The 16,060-nt window shown below is 45.3% G+C and overlaps 2 protein-coding genes across 2 annotated transcripts in view; one reads left to right on the top strand and one right to left on the bottom strand.

The window, feature by feature from the left end:
• Window positions 1-567: 567 nt before the first annotated feature.
• Window positions 568-6,774, bottom strand: LOC128664846 (zona pellucida sperm-binding protein 4-like). The gene is made up of 12 exons (XM_053719648.1): window positions 6,594-6,774; window positions 5,212-5,333; window positions 4,720-4,816; window positions 2,730-2,885; window positions 2,374-2,564; window positions 2,024-2,118; window positions 1,785-1,912; window positions 1,513-1,702; window positions 1,276-1,417; window positions 1,004-1,082; window positions 825-920; window positions 568-698 (listed from the first exon to the last, which is right to left on the bottom strand). Exons 1-12 carry the CDS (start codon window positions 6,772-6,774, stop codon window positions 568-570), a joined length of 1,608 nt encoding a protein of 535 aa, XP_053575623.1.
• A 974-nt stretch (window positions 6,775-7,748) lies between these two features.
• LOC128664031 (zona pellucida sperm-binding protein 4-like) overlaps window positions 7,749-16,060 on the top strand; it is a 45,432-nt gene continuing 37,120 nt past the window's right edge. Inside the window, exon 1 of the mRNA XM_053718683.1 lies at window positions 7,749-8,279. The gene's annotated coding sequence lies outside the window, so the exon portion shown is untranslated. The remainder of the gene's footprint in view (window positions 8,280-16,060) is intronic.

Genomic DNA, 16,060 nt, shown 5'->3' with positions numbered 1-16,060 from the left:
CATCGTTTCTTTGTAGAGGGGTGGTTTTGGCAACGCTAAACACCCATAGGTTTATTTATGATAAGCCGATGGCTTGGTAGCTTTAAAAAGGGACACCAAAACCAAATTTTCTCCTTTCATGATTCAGATAGATCATTACATTTTAAGCAACTTTCTAATTTACTATTATAACATTCTCTTGGTATCTTTATTTGAAATGCAAGAATGTAAGTTTAGATGCCGGCCCACTTTTGGTGAACAACCTGGGTTGTCCTCGGTGGATAAAAGTATCCACCAATAAATATAAGTGCTATCCAGAGTTCTGAACAAAGAAAGCTGATGCCTTACTTTTAAAAGTATAGGAGAAAAAAAAAAAAAAAAGAAATTTGCATGTTCTATCAAAAAAAAAAAAAAAAGTTTTATTGCGGCACACAAAAAGCCTATTTTAATTCAACTATACACTCTAGAAGCCACTGTTGCAACAGTGGTGGCTAATCCTGAAATTAATCTTTTGTACTAGCCATTACTTTTGTAGGTTTAAAGAAATCAAGACATGATATTTGTAGAAAACTATTTATTTATATCTATTTATACTTGTTCACTTTTTGTGGTGTGAATCCTCTTGTAATTCCAGACACCTATAACAAATACGATGGACAGAACACCTCCGGTAACTGCCGTGCCTCTGGCCCAGGCTAAAGGTTCATAACCAGAATCACCTGTAGGAATAAGCCATAGTTGGACAATATGTAAAATAGTTCTAACATTAGACCTAAGATGCACTTACAATTGCTTCATGCAGTGAATAATTCAGTAGCGTAGAGTGCAATTCTGATTAGCATTACCTGGTGCCTCAGCCTTCACCATGCTAGCACTGGCAAAGTAAATGGGTCCCTCAGATGTGACTATGGTCATGGTGTCCTCCACAGGTACCATTCTCCCTGAATTAGGAATATAAATGAAGGGATAAAGTAAATGTAAGTCTTTAATTGCATTAGCTAGTAAAGGGTTCTAGAGGTCTTACGCTTTCTTGATGAACAAGTTCTTCTGCAGGAATCAAAGTTAGATGGAACACATACAGAGGCACTGCAGTGGAAGTAGACCTGGGGAGGAAAGAATGTTACCATCCTAAAACTAGATGAGGAAGTGCAGGGAAATTGGCCTTCACAGAAGCATTTATAGTGGAATATACTAAGTTAATCAATACATTTAATAATTTTACAAAGGACAAGTTTTAAATGTGGTAGTTTTTCACTACATTTAAAAAGCTGACCATACAAACTCAAGCAAAGTTACCAATCCTCCAAGAGAAAGCTGGGTTCTTTCATCCACAAATGTGAAAGTGCTGATGGAAAAGCGTTGGTAATGTGTTGGGTAAGTTTGTGATGCAGCAACTGGAATCAGCTGTGTAAGGTAATTATCTCCAGTGAAAGGACAACTGAGGGGAGGGAAAAATAAAAAAAAATAAAAAATAAAGTCATAATCTTAAAACCTTAGTTAGCTTGATAAAGTATAGAAGGTTTGCAATACTACCTTTTCTCCAGGACAGGCCACTGTGGTTGCTGGTAGGAATCAGTAGATTGGGTGGCCCAGCAGTCATTTAGTACAAGCACCAGGTTAGGGTCTGTTCTCCTCAGAATCCTGACCTCCAGGTAGACTGGCTCTCTCAGAACCTTTACAACAGGGTAGTCTCCATCAACATAATATCCGGTATAGAATACATCTAGATAATGAAAATAGTGATAAAGGTGCTCTTATGACAAAGGCTAGCAAGCTTGGATTGGCTAGATTTAGAATTGAGTTACCTTGAGCTATCCTCATCTCCAGTGAAAGAGGTCCAGTGGTGGAGACAGGAGGTGGTGGCGGCAGGGTGACAACATCTACTTTTAGTAGTACAGCACTGGTTCTGGAATAGCTGCAGCGAACAGTCAGCCTAGAAAAGCAAAGTATGAAGGTAGCTAATTCTACCCTTATATTACATTATAATTTTAAAGTGCATCTGAAATTGGATGCTCATCACCCAGCAGGTCCAATCCCAACTTACTTCATTGTACTGTCTCTAGTGATTGATGCCCCTTGCCAGTTCCTTACATCTCTCGTTGCTTCAAAGACGTTTTCATAAATCTGACTAACATCTGTCTGTTAGGGAAGAAAGGTCAGGTTTGGAAGAACTGCAAAACTATGAAATAAGCTCCTGGAAAGGGACAAACCCCTCAATACTTGTGAGGTATTAGAATCTAATTATAGCAAAGCAGTTTTATTTACTAAATGCAGTTCAGGTCTAGGGCATGTAAAATACTGTATGTATTCTATACATTTATACCCAGTTGCTAACAGGAACCTATTACACCACACTATATAGCCAAGTATTGTTTTACCCATGCCTCTATTTACCATATGGCCACTTCCACAGGACAAAGGAAACTGGAAGACTGCAAAGAGGTTGTTCCTGGTGATTTGCAACCCACTGCAAGTAGCTGTGTTCACAGACAGCACATTTACGGAGTCCAGTATTAATGGAGGGACTGTCACATCCTTAGCGAGGGCAACTATAACCTGGTTATCAGCTGTACATTGTGCAGTCACTGGAGAGAAGAAAAACCAATTATAATTAACACCTTTAACCTTACCAGTCATAATATGGTGAGAAGATAAGTACCTCATGAAATAAATGACAAATTAACAATTTAATGTAATGTCACCTTTATACAGAATAGGGTGTGAGGGGAGTAAGTTTGCTGGTAACTCACCTTTGTTTCCATAGTAACAGGAAATACTAGGATCCAAAGGAGTGAAGCAGCACCCAAGGCTTTCACAGAGGTCTCTGGATACTGGGGCATTGGCACAGGACACCCTGTCCCCTCTGGCAATGGCAGCACAAACATCTGGGCTGGGAGCATCCATAGCTTTAAGAGACCAGAACACTCAAGTCAGTAGCAAGGAAAATGGTGCGAGGGTTCTGGCATTTGAATACTTTCCTATTCTTGGCTGTAAAGTCAGTGAGCTAGAAATGGAAGATTTACCCATATGCCCTTGTCTTAAAAAAAATTAAAGTATATTGTAAGTACAGCTAACTTTCTGCACGTACTGTAATGTTTAAAAAGGCAGTGTCAACAACAAAAGAGTTTATTAAAAAGACAGACAATGCTTTTACTATGTATTCCCCAGCTTTAAACAACCAGTTATATTATATACTTTATAACATGTAAACCTTTGAAGGATTACTTTGTTATAATTTTTAAGCTAAACTAACATATTAAAGTTAACATTAATTAAAACCTACTGACCTATATTTTCTCCAAAACAAAGTTTCATAACGTTCTAAAAGTTCTTTTATTCGCCGATGATGTCACATTATCCTGCCCACTATTTTCAGCACTGCATGTTAAAAATACTTAAACCGATAACTGTGTTTAAAGTGCCATTTTGAAACCTAGGTATTGTAAACGGATTGGTACAGAGCAAAGGATACCCACGGAGTGGGTTTGGAAAAAAATTAAATTTGCAGACAAGATTTCTGATATACAGTAGAGATATGTTAATGAAATGCTATTGATAAAAAGCGTATTTGGGGTAGTTTGTAAGTAAAAAATTTTTTCGATGCCTGTTACTGTGGCCCTTTAAGTTTCTGCCTTATTATAAGCCACTACAGACAGCCTCTTATCACATGCTTTTTATTAGCTTCTAGTTCATGTGGGCCAGATAGAACACCCACAGGCGCGACACAATGTTGATGACTGCACTAATTGACTAAAATGCAAGTCAATAAATAATAAAAATAGCCACGTGATCAGGGGGACTGTCAACCTCTGTAATTACCTTTTGTATCTAAACCTCTTAAGAGTACATTAATATAACCCTTGCTGGCTGTGCAAAACCTGGGGAATGGGCAATAGAGGGATTTTCTATCTTTTTAAACAACAATTTTAGAGTTGACTGTCCCTTTAAATGTAAAATAAACAGATTGCGTTTAAAAAAACATTTTTTGTGCAAGTGAGCACTTAAATTTCACAATGTTTGCTTCCTTGTGTAGCTGTGGGCAAGGGCTAGACAGAAAAAAGTTTTAGGTCACATGGTTTTGCAGCAGAAGTCCTATATTGATCATTGGTAATAAACTGAATGGAGCCATTATATAGCATCTCCTAGCAAAGCTTTAAAAACAAAAATAAACACCCCACAGACAACCACTTTACTCTTATGTCCTGTTTAGGCCACCTCCTCTTTGAGATGCTGGGACAGGAAGGCAAAAGGACACTGGATCATGAAAGTTTAATTTGGATTAGACTGTCCCTTTATTTCTGCAGATAGGGCATGCAATTTTAAACCACTTTCCAATTTACTTTTACCACCAAGTTTCTTTGTTCTCTTGGTATTCTTCTAAACCTAAGTAGGCTCACATGCTAATATGTAAGCCCTTGAAGGCTGCCTCCTATCTCGGTGCATTTTGAAGGGTCACAGCTAATTCATGTGTGCCATATAGACAACTGCTCACTCCTGCGGAGTTACACATTTTAGCCAATCAGTGCTGACTTGTAAAGGTCAGTCCAAAGACTGAAATAAAGGGAGCACTCTGCAGAGGCAAAAAGCATCAATATAACTGTTGGTTATGCAAACATAGACTGGATAAAGGGGTCATCTACCTTTTTAAACAAAAGTTCTGGAGTAGACCATGTCCCTATAGAAAAAGGTTAAAATACATTGAAATGAGCAATGTGATTTTATAATCCATAGAGAGTTTACCTGGTAAGACTGGACATTTAAGCTCCTTTTTATGGTGCTGAATCTCTCCATCAAGTAGGGCTTCTTTCAGAAGAATGGTCATTAAATAGGTGTCTTCCTGTGAGTGTAGAAATCACATTGTAGTGAATGAACAAAGTTACACTAGTATAGGAAGTGCCAGGCAATTTACTAATTCTACTAAATAGTGGCTCTAGAAATGTTAAACATCTGATCATGTTTAGAGGATCTATTTTGATTATTTTTAGATGTCAAACAAGATACATATATCCTGTATTTGCCTAACAGACATAACCCCATGACACTTGATGGGGACCAGTTTATATTTCTTTAAATTCAGACCTGTGTGATATCTTGAAAGAAAGATACACAGGTTCATTTAAGGAGGTATCACATGGTTTACTCAGAACTAAAACAGCAATAGCTTATTTGCCAGTCTACACATGGTTCAGAATAAGTCTTTACAGCTGTCCCAAACCAAGAAATGCTCTTTACCTGCTCAGTCACATAACAGCCATCATAAGCAGCACCAACAACCACAGAGCCATCTGGTTCCTGTCCAACCCAGGTGCCACATTTTGAGCTATTGTGTAGATAGTGAGACTCTCCTTGGTTATCTATGAAAGAAGATCACCATTTACCTTTCAAGTAAACTGCATCAACAAGTCTTGGTATGGTTCATAGCAATTTGTACCACTAAAAATTATATACGCAAAAAAAAAAATATATAATCAGCGATTCAAACACCGCCGAAACAAATGTGTTTTTTTTTTATATATGAAATGGATCATATAGCTCATCTTTAAGTGTTTATGTAACAATGGGGAAAAAAACAAAACAAAACCCACAAACATATTAAAATTTCATAAAAGTCAGTTTTGAACAGAAGCAATTTTATAATACACATGTACTAGCAAAAAGGCTTCTAATAAGAACTGTAGTTCAAAAGTTTATTAAAAAGGAACACTGAACCCAAATTTTATTTCATGATTTAGATAGAGCATGCAATTTTAAAGCAACGTTCTAATTTACTCATATTTTTCTTCATTCTCTTGCCATCTTTATTTGAAAAGCAAGAAAGTAAATTTAGAAACCGGCCCATTTTTGGTTCACAACCTGTGTTGTCCTTGCTGATTGGTGGATAAATGCTGTCCAGGGTTCTGAACCAAAATTGGCTGGCTCCTTAGATGCCTTTTCCAAATAAAAATAGTAAGAGAACAAAGAAACTGATAATAGGAGTAAATTAGAAAGTTGCATGCTCTATCTGAAACATGAAAGGAAAATATTAGGCTTAGTATCCCTTTAATTATGCTTCATGCACCAGCATTCTAAATAGCACTCGCTCAGAGAGCCTAAAAGGTGCATATGTACCAACTGGTAAACTCAATTGGTTAATTGCTGATAAGATACAAGCCCCACTGATGCTCTGAGAAGCTGTAGTATTTAACATGCTGGTGCACTGAGAATATCTAGCTATGCTTCACATGCACAGAAAGGGTTACACAAAAAGACAGTGATAACTTAATAGAAACATTTTTGCCTGTACAAGTATATTGCAAAATGTGTTACTATATGAAGATGACTGTAACATCCCTTAATCATTGGCATTTGTTTTCTGCAAGGAGCTAAACTACTTTGTTGAAGTTGGATACAAATTACTACAATTAAACAACCTGCAGCATTCTAGTTCAACAAAAGCCTTTAAAGTGACAGGAAACCCAAAAATTATTTCATGATACAGATAGAAGGAAAATCCCATAAGATATGAAAAGTCTTCAAAACAAAGTTTTAGTGGTATCGGCACCATTGCGTTTGCTGACCCACATACATGAGATGTGGTTACTGTTACCATCTACTCCCAAGCTAGATTTACTCACCTAGTACTATCAGGGAAAAAGCAGTAACATTATCCAGTGAAGGAAGAGAAAATTGGAGGCTGGTCAAACCACAACGCAGCTGTGAAGATTCCTCCAAAAAAAATTCTCCTTCACAAACCAAGCATTGTAACTTACAGCTCAGAAGCAAACCTAGAACCCACAGCACAACAGAGAAACCCATCTTGCTGTGATTAGAGAATGTTCTCAGCAGCCAGAGATCAGACTTTTATCCCATGAGCAACACCTGATGGGGAGGAGACTGGATTAATACCACTCAGATTTAGCACAGACTATTTGAATTGTCAGTTAACGAGCTATTCTCTGTAAACGTTTAACCCTTAAGCAACAAGGGAAGGTTCAATTCTACTTTCAAGATTGAAAGGCCATTTAACATGTAGTTTACAGTGATGGAAGTTTCTCAACTCTAGTCAGCAATACCTGCTAGCAAGGAAGGGAGACCTAAAGTATATCACTGGTGCTGATATAATACCCAAATGCTCATTCCTGTTAGCAAGTCCTGAGAACTGGTTTTGAGAAACATTCCATTTACTGATCTGTACTAAAGCGTTTATTCTAATGTAAAAACAAATGCTGTGTTTTGAGCTTCTTTTTAATTCCCTTATTTTAACATTTTTTTTAATTTACTGTTTATTTAAATCTGTCAAAAGGGTAAAGTAAGGAATCAGTTTCACTCCTGGAACAAATGTATTCTGTGATTGCAGCATATATACTGTACATACTGTATACCTGTTTGTCATTCGCTCTCCATCCTCACATGAAGTGGTGCTGGAGAATAACACATAGTAAAATGAAGGGATTTGTTGAAAAATAAAATGTCTTAACAAAATAGAAAAAATAAAGTTTTTATGTAAAATTGTATATTTACACATTTGTTTTTCAATAAAGCTGAAATTCACTTTTATTGAGTTTCATCCACCTGACCATGGCAGAAGAGATTTACTATTGTCTGAGTGTCAAGCTTTATAATGCACAATAATCAGTTATATAAAATAGTACAATAATCAGTTATATAAAATAGTACAATAATCAGTTATATAAAATAGTACAATAATCAGTTATATAAAATAGTATACAGTATTAATCAGTTATATAAATAGTACAATAATCAGGGTCGGGGGGCGGAGCCTAGCCACCGATAGAGATGGCTGCCTCTTGTTAGTGCTCTGTGGTCCCTGTATTATCTTGATTAAATTTGGAATGATTAGATAGCCAAAAAAATTCAGAAAAGTACTTGGGAAGGGACTTAAACTCCATAGCCAAACATCTGCTAAGTAGAACTTCACTGCTGATCGTGAAGCTACGAAGTCAGTGAGAGGAGACCGCCATCCCTGTAGCGCTATACTCATATCTGGCTAACAGTATCTCAGTTGAGCAGACCGACGCAGCCTGTTTACACAATCTCCCCAGCACCTGATCACACAGTGGAGGTCGAATCGAACATACCTGCTGTGCCGAGTGTCTTTCTCAAGGAGCCGCGAACAGGCTAGATGCTACCGGGCCGCACCCACGTGGCCAGACTGAGACGTCAGAAGAGAAGGCCTCAAGACCGGGGATTTCGTTTGGATGCACCTGACCTGAGGCGACCAGATTTTCTGGGTTAAGCAGCAGCAGATCGGGCGGCTTTCGGACGTCACAATCCAGTGTCCGGAGATCCTCCTCAGACTGGTGAGCGGTAAGCCTCATGGCTGGTGGGGGCAACTGACACATAAGCTGAGCTGGCGTCTTTGATGAGCACGGTGCACAGAGGGGGATAAACCGCATTAACACCGCAAGTAGACACAGTTTGCCTGATACAGTGCAGTTCATTGGCGCAGCTGGTTAGTGGGGGATAAAAGGAAAACTGCACTAAATTAAAGAATTTAAATAAAATAATTTGTCCCAACTTCTCTGTAGCAACTATTAGAGAACAATAATCAGGGTCATATAAAATAGTACAATAATCAGGGTCATATAAAATAGTACAATAATCAGGGTTATAAAAATAGTACGATGATCAGGGTTATATAAAAAAGTACAATAATCAGTTATATAAAATATTATATTAATCAGTTATATAAAATAGTACAATAATCAGTTATATAAAATAGTACAATAATAAGTTATATAAAACTAGTCCTAAAGCCCTTCACACGGGCCATTTTTTTGCAGTACAGCGGTCCCACCCCTTGCTCTCTCTCTCTCCCCATCTCTTTTGCGCTCTCTCTACCCCTCTGCTCTCTCTCTCTCCCCCATCTCTTTTGCGCTCTCTCTCCCCCTCTCTTTTGAGCTCTCTCCCCCATCTCTTTTGTGCTCTCTCTCTCCCCCCTCTCTTTTGAGCTCTCTCTCTCCCCCATCTCTTTTGCACTCTCTCTCTCCCTCTAGCTTTTGAGCTCTCTCTCTCCCCCCTCTTTCTCTCCCCCTCTCCTCTCTCTCTCCCCTCCTCTCTCTCTCTCTCTCTCTCTCTCTCTCTCTCCCCTCTCTCTCTCCCCTCTCTCCCCCTCTCTTTTGTGCTCTCTCTCCCCCCTCTCTTTTGCGCTCTCTCTCTCCCCCCTCTCTTTTGGTCTCTCTCCCCCCTCTCTTTTGTGCTCTCTCTCTCCCCCCCTCTATTTTGCGCTCTCTCTCTCCCTCTCTCTTCTGTGCTCTCTCTCTCCCCCTCTTTTTTGCGCTCTCTCCCCCTCTATTCGTGCTCTCTCCCCCTCTCTTTTGCTCTCTCTCTCCCCCATCTCTTTTGAGCTCTCTCTCCCGCTCTCTTTTGAGCTCTCTCTCTCCCCATCTCTTTTGCACTCTCTCTCCCCCTCTCTTTTGAGCTCTCTCTCTCCCCCTCTCTCTCTCCCCCCCTCTCTCACTGCCTCCCCTCTCTCTCTCCCCCCTCCTCTCTCTCTCCCTCCCTCCCTCCCCTTTCTCTCTCTCCCCCCTCCTCTCTCTCTCCCCCCTCTCTCTCCCCCCCCTCTCTCTCCCCCCCTCTCTCTCCCCCCTCCTCTATCTCTCCCCCCTCCTCTCTCTCTCTCTCTCTCTCTCTCTCTCCCCCTCCTCTCTCTCTTTCTCTCCTCCCCCTCCTCTCTCTCTCTCTCTCTCCCCTCCTCTCTCTCCCCCCTTCTCTCTCTCTCTCTCTCTCTCTCTCTCTCTCTCTCTCTCTCTCTCTCTCTCTCTCTCCTTCCCTCCTCTCTCTCTCTCTCCCTCCCTCCTCTCTCTCCCCCCTCCTCTCTCTCTCCTCACCTCCTTTCTCTCCCCCCCTCTTTCTCTCTCCCCTCTCCTCTCTCTCTCTCCCCCCTCCTCTCTCTCTCCCCCTCCTCTCTCTCTCTCCCCCCTCCTCTCTCTCCCCCCCTCCCCCCCTCTCTCTCCCCCCTACTCTCTCCCCCCACCTCTCCTCTCTCTCTCTCCCCTCCTCTCTATCTCCCCCCCTCTCTCTCTCTCTCCCCCCTCTCTTTTGTGCTCTCTCTCTCTCCCCCTCTCTTTTGCGCTCTCTCTCTCCACCTCTCTTTTGCTCTCTCTCCCCCTCTCTTCACGCTCTCTATCCCCCTCTCTTTTGTTCCCTCTCTCTCTCCCCCATCTCTTTTGCGCTCTCTATCCCCCTCTCTTTTGAGCTCTCTCCCCCATCTCTTTTGTGCTCTCTCTCCCCCTCTCTTTTGTGCTCTCTCTCTCCCCCCTCTTTTGCTCTCTCTCTCTCTCCTCCTCTCTTTGGCGCTCTATCCCCCTCTCCTTGCGCTCTCTCCCCCTCTCCTTGCGCTCTCTCCCCCCTCTCTTTTGCTCTCTCTCTCCCATCTCTTTTGCACTCTCTATCCCCCTCTCTTTTGCTCTCTCTCTCCCCATCTCTTTTGCGCTCTCTATCCCCCATTCTTTTGAGCTCTCTCCCCCATCTCTTTTGCGCTCTCTCTCCCCCTCTCTTTTGAGCTCTCTCTCTCCCCCTCTCTCTCTACCCCATCCTCTCTCTCTCCTGCTCTCTCTCTCTCCCCTCCTCTCTCTCTCTCCCCCTCTCTCTCTTCCCCTCTCTCCTCTCTCTCTCTCCCCTCCTCTCCTCTCTCTCCCCCCTCTCCTCTCTCTCCCCCCTCTTCTCTCTCCCCTCCTCTCTCTCTCTCCCCTCCTCTCTCTCTCTCTCTCTCTCCCCTCCTCTCTCTCTATCTCTCCCCCCTCTCTATCTCTCTCCCCTCTCTATCTCCTGACCATGCCCAGCCACGCCCCCTTCACACTTGGCAATGCCCCCTTCACGGCCATTCCTGCCCGCTCTCCCCCCTCTCTTTTGCTCTTTCTCTCTCCCCCATCTCTTTTGTGCTCTCTATCCTCCTCCCTTTTGCTCTCTCTTTTGCAGTCTCTATTCCCCTCTCTTTTGAGCTCTCTCTCCCCTATCTCTATTGCGCTCTCTCCCCCTCTCTTTTGAGCTCTCTACCCCCTCTCTCTCTCCACATCCTCTCTCTCTCTCCCTATCCTCTCTCCCCTCCTCTCTCTCTCCCCCCTCTCCACTCTCTCTCCCCCCTTCTCCTCTCTCTCTCCTACTCTCTCTCTCTCACCCTCTCCTCTCTCTCTCTCTCTCTCTCTCTCCCCTCCTCTCTGTCTATCTCTCTCCCCTCTCTATCTCCCAACCGCGACCTGCCACGCCCCCTTCATGCTTGACCACACCCATTCACGGCCATTCCCACCCGACCACGCCCACTTCACATTGACAATGCTGATGCCCGGCCACGCCCACTTCTGCTGCAGACAGCAGATCAGCTAGGTAGGGAGCAGGACTCAAAGGCCAGGTGTGTTTGTCCTTGTGCTGTCTCTACTGCTCATGACAGCTTTGGACAAACACACTTGGCCTTTTATATAATAGGATAGTACAATAATCAGGGTTATATAAAATAGTACAATAATCAGTTATATAAAACTAGTCCTAAGCCAATGTACATGGGCTATTTTTTGCGGTACAGCGGTCCCACTCCTTGCTCTCTCTCTATCCCCCTTCTCTTTTGCTCTCTCTTTTTTCCCTCTCTTTTGCTCTCTCTCCCCTCTCTTTTGCTCTCTCTCCCCCTCTCTTTTACTCTCTCTCTGTCCCCATCTCTTTTGCTCTCTCTCTCCCCCCTCTCTTTTATTTTCTCTCTCTCCCCCTCTCTTTTGCTCCCTCTCTTCCCCCTGTCTTTTGCTCTCTCTCTTCCCCCTCTCTTTTGCTCTCTCTCTTCCCCCTTTCTTTTGCTCTCTCTCCCCCTCTCTTTTGCTCTCTCTCCCCCTCTCTTTTGCTGTCTCTCTCCCTCTCTTTTGCTGTCTCTCTCCCTCTGTTTTGCTGTCTCTCTTTTCTCCTCTCGTTTGCTCTCTCTCTCTCTCTCTACTTTCTTTTGCTGTCTCTCTCCCTCTCTTTTGTGCTCTCTATCTCCGCCTCTCTTTTGCTCTCTCTCCCCTCTCTCTTTTACTCTCTCCCCTTTCTTTATCTCTCTCTACCCCCTCTCTCTCTCTTTCTCTCCTTTCTCTTTTGCTGTATCTCTCTACTCTCTTTTGCTGTCTCTCTCCCTCTCTTTTGCTCTCTCTCCCCTCTCTTTTGTGCTCTCTATCTTCTCCTCTCTTTTGCTCTCTCTTTTACTCTCTCCCCTTCCTTTTACTCTCCCCCATTTCTTTTGCTCTCTCTACCCCCCCTCTCTCTCTCTCCTTTCTCTTTTGCTGTATCTCTCCCTCGCTTTTGCTCTCTCCCCCTCTCTTTGCTGTCTCTCTCCATCTATTTTACTCTCTCTCCTCTCTCTTTTACGCTCCCCCTTTCTTTTGCTCTCTCTCCACCCTCTCTTTTGCTTTCTCTATCCCCCCCTCTTTTGCTCTCTCTCTCTCCCCCCTCTTATGCTCTCCCCCCCCCTCTTTTTCTCTCTCCACTCTCTTTTGCTCTCTCTCCCTCTCATTTGCACGCTCTCACCCTCTGTTTTGTGCTCTCTCCCCCTCTCTGTTGCGCTCTCTCCCCCTCTCTTTTGCGCTCTCTCCCCCTCTCTTTTGTGCTCTCTCCCCCTCTCTTTTGTGCTCTCTCTCTTTTGTGCTCTCAATCTCCCCCTCTCTTTTGCGCTCTCTCTTGCTCCACCTCTCTTTTGCTCCCTCTTCCCCCCTCTCTTTTGCTTTCTCTCCCCCCTCTCTTTTGCTCTCTCTCCCCTCTCTTTTGCGCTCTCTCCCCCCTCTCTTTTACGCTCTCTCTCTCCCCCCTCTCTTTTGCGTTCTCTCTCTCCCCCCCTCTTTTGCACGCTCTCTCCCCCTCTCTTTTCACTTTCTCTTTCTCCTCCTCTTTTGCGCTCTCTCTCCCCCCCTCTCTCTCTCCCCCCTCTCTCTCTCCCCCCTCTCCCCCCTCCTCTCTCTCCCTCTCTCTCTCTCTCTCTCCCCTTCCTCTCTCTCTCTCTCCTTCCCTCCTCTCTCTCTCCCCCCTCCTCTCTCTCTCTCTCCCCCCTCTCCCTCTCTCTCTCTCTCTCCCTCTCTCTCTCTCTCTCTCTCTCTCTCTCTCTCTCTCTCTCTCTCTCTCTCTCTCTCTCTCTCTCTCTCTCTCTCTCTCTCTCTCTCTCTCTCCCCCTCCTCTGTCTCCCCCCTCCTCTCTCTCTCCCCCTCCTCTCTCTCCCCCCTCCTCTCTCTCACCCCCCTCTTCTCTCTCTCTCTCTCCCCCCTCCTCTCTCTCTCCCCCCCCTCCCCCCCTCCTCTCTCTCTCTCCCCCCCTACTCTCTCTCCCCTCTAACTCTCTCCCCTCCTCTCTCTCCCCCCCCCCCCTCTCTCTCTCTCTCTCTCTCTCCCCCCTCTCTTTTGTGCTCTCTCTCTCTCCCCCTCTTTTGCTCTCTCTCTCTCTGTCTCCCCCTCTCTTTTGCGCTCTCTCTCTCCCCCTCTGTTTTGCTCTCTCTCCCCTCTCTTCACGCTCTTTCCCCCCCTCTCTTTTGCTCTCTCTCTCTCTCCCCTATCTCTTTTGCGCTCTCTATCCCACTCTCTTTTGAGCTCTCTCCCCCATCTCTTTTGCGCTCTCTCTCCCCCTCTCTGTTGTGCTCTCTCTCTCCCCCCTCTTTTGCTCACTCTCTCTCCCCCTCTCTTTTGTGCTCTCTCCCCCTCTCTTTTGCTCTCTCTCTCTCCCATCTCTTTTGCGCTCTCTCTCCCCCATCTCTTTTGCGCTCTCTATCCCCCTCTCTTTTGAGCTCTCTCTCCCCCATCTATTTTGCGCTCTCTCTCCCCCTCTCTTTTGAGCTCTCTCCCCCTCTCTCTCTCCCCCCATCCTCTCTCTCTCCTGCTCTCTCTCCCCTCCTCTCTTTCTCTCCCCCTCTCTCTCTTCCCCCTCTCCTCTCTCTCCCCCTCTTCTCTCTCCCCTCCTCTCTCTCTCTCCCCTCCTCTCTCTCCCCTCCTCTCTCTCTATCTCTCCCCCCTCTCTATCTCTCTCCCCTCTCTATCTCCCGACCGCACCCAGCCACGCCCCCTTCACGCTTGGCCATGCCACCTTCACGGCCATTCCCGCCCGCTCTCTCCCCCCTCTCTTTTGCTCTCGCTCTCTCCCCCGTCTCTTTTGCGCTCTCTATCCTCCTCTCTTTTGCTCTCTCTCTCCCCCATCTCTTTTGCGGTCTCTATTCCCCTCTCTTTTGAGCTCTCTCTCTCCCCCATCTCTATTGCGCTCTCTCCCCCTCTCTTTTGAGCTCTCTCCCCCCTCTCTCTCTCGCCCCCATACTCTCTCTCTCCCCCTATACTCTCTCTCTCCCCCTATCCTCTCTCTCTCCCCTCCTCTCTCTCTCCCTCCTCTCCTCTCTCCCCCCTTCGCCTCTCTCTCTCCTACTCTCTCTCTCCCCCTCTCCTCTCTCTCTCTCCCCTCCTCTTTCTCCACGCCCCCTTCATGCTTGACCACGCCCCCTTCACGACCATTCCCACCTGACCACACCCACTTCACGTCGACAACGCCCCTACTCATGCCTGGCCATGCCTACTTCTGCCGTAGGCAGCAGATCAGCTAGGTAGGGAGCAGGACTCAAAGGCCAGGTGTGTTTGTCCTCGTGCTGTCTCTACTGTACATAGTACAATAATCAGTTATATAAAACTAGTCCTAAGCCAATGTACACGGGCCATTGTTTGCAGTACAGCGGTCCCACTCCTTGCTCTCTCTCTCTATCCCCCCTCTTTTTTGCTCTCTCTTTTTTCCCTCTCTTTTGCTCTCTCTCTCCCCTCTCTTTTGCTCTCTCTCTCCCCCTCTCTTTTACTCTCTCTATGTCCCCCGTCTCTTTTGCTCTCTCTCTCCCCCCCTCTCTTTTACTCTCTCTCTCTCCCCCTCTCTTTTGCTCCCTCTCTTCCCCCTGTCTTTTGCTCTCTCTCTTCCCCCTCTCTTTTGCTCTCTCTCTTCCCCCTTTCTTTTGCTCTCTCTCCCCCTCTCTTTTGCTCTCTCTCCCCCTCTCTTTTGCTCTCTCTACCGCTCTTTTGCTGTCTCTCTCCCTCTCTTTTGCTGTCTCTCTTTCCCCCTCTCTTTTGCTCTCTCTACTCTGTTTTGCTGTCTCTCTCCCTCTCTTTTGCTCTATCTCCCCCTCTCTTTTGTGCTCTCTATCTCCCCCTCTCTTTTGCTCTCTCTCCCCTCTCTCTTTTACTCTCTCCCCTTTCTTTTTCTCTTTCTACCCCCTCTCTTTTGCTCTCTCTACCCCCTCTCTCTCTCTCTCTTTCTCTCCTTTCTCTTTTGCTGTCTCTCTCCCTCTCTTTTACTTTCTCTCTACTCTCTTTTGCTGTCTCTCTCCCTCTCTTTTGCTCTCTCTCCTCTCTCTTTTGTGCTCTCTATCTCCCCCTCTCTTTTGCTCTCTCTCTTTTACTCTCTCCTCTTCCTTTTACTCTCCCCCATTTCTTTTGCTATCTCTGACCCCCTCTCTCTCTCTCTCCTTTCTCTTTTGCTGTATCTCTCCCTCGCTTTTTCTCTCTCCCACCCCCTCTTTGCTGTCTCTCTCCATCTATTTTACTCTCTCTCCTCTCTCTTTTACTCTCCCCCTTTCTTTTGCTCTCTCTCCCCCCTCTCTTTTGCTCTCTCTATCACCCCTCTTTTGCTCTCTCTCTCTCCCCCTCTTATGCTCTCCCCCCCCTCTTTCTCTCTCTCCACTCTCTTTTGCTCTCTCTCCCTCTCTTTTGCACGCTCTCACCCTCTGTTTTGTGCTCTCTCCCCCTCTCTTTTGCGCTCTCTCCTCCTCTCTTTTGTGCTCTCCCTCTCTCTTTTGTGCTCTCTCTCTTTTGTGCTCTCAATCTCCCCCTCACTTTTGCACTCTCTCTTGCTCCACCTCTCTTATGCTCCCTCCCCCCTCTCTTTTGCTTTCTCTCCCCTTTCTTTTGCTCTCTCTCCCCCTCTCTTTTGCGCTCTCTCCCCCCTCTCTTTTATGCTCTCTCTCTCTCCCCTCTCTTTTGCGTTCTCTCCCCCCCCCTTTTGCGCACTCTCTCCCCCTCTCTTTTTCACTCTCTCTTTCTCCCCCTCTTTTGCGCTCTCTCTCTCCCCCACTCTCTCTCTCCCCCCTCCTCTCTCTCCCCCCTCCTCTATCTCTCCC

Source organism: Bombina bombina, chromosome 6 (assembly GCF_027579735.1).
Source record: "Bombina bombina isolate aBomBom1 chromosome 6, aBomBom1.pri, whole genome shotgun sequence".
Lineage (NCBI taxonomy): Eukaryota > Metazoa > Chordata > Amphibia > Anura > Bombinatoridae > Bombina > Bombina bombina.
The sequence above is the reverse complement of the archived record's forward strand: the minus strand, read 5'-3'. Positions and strand labels throughout refer to the sequence as shown.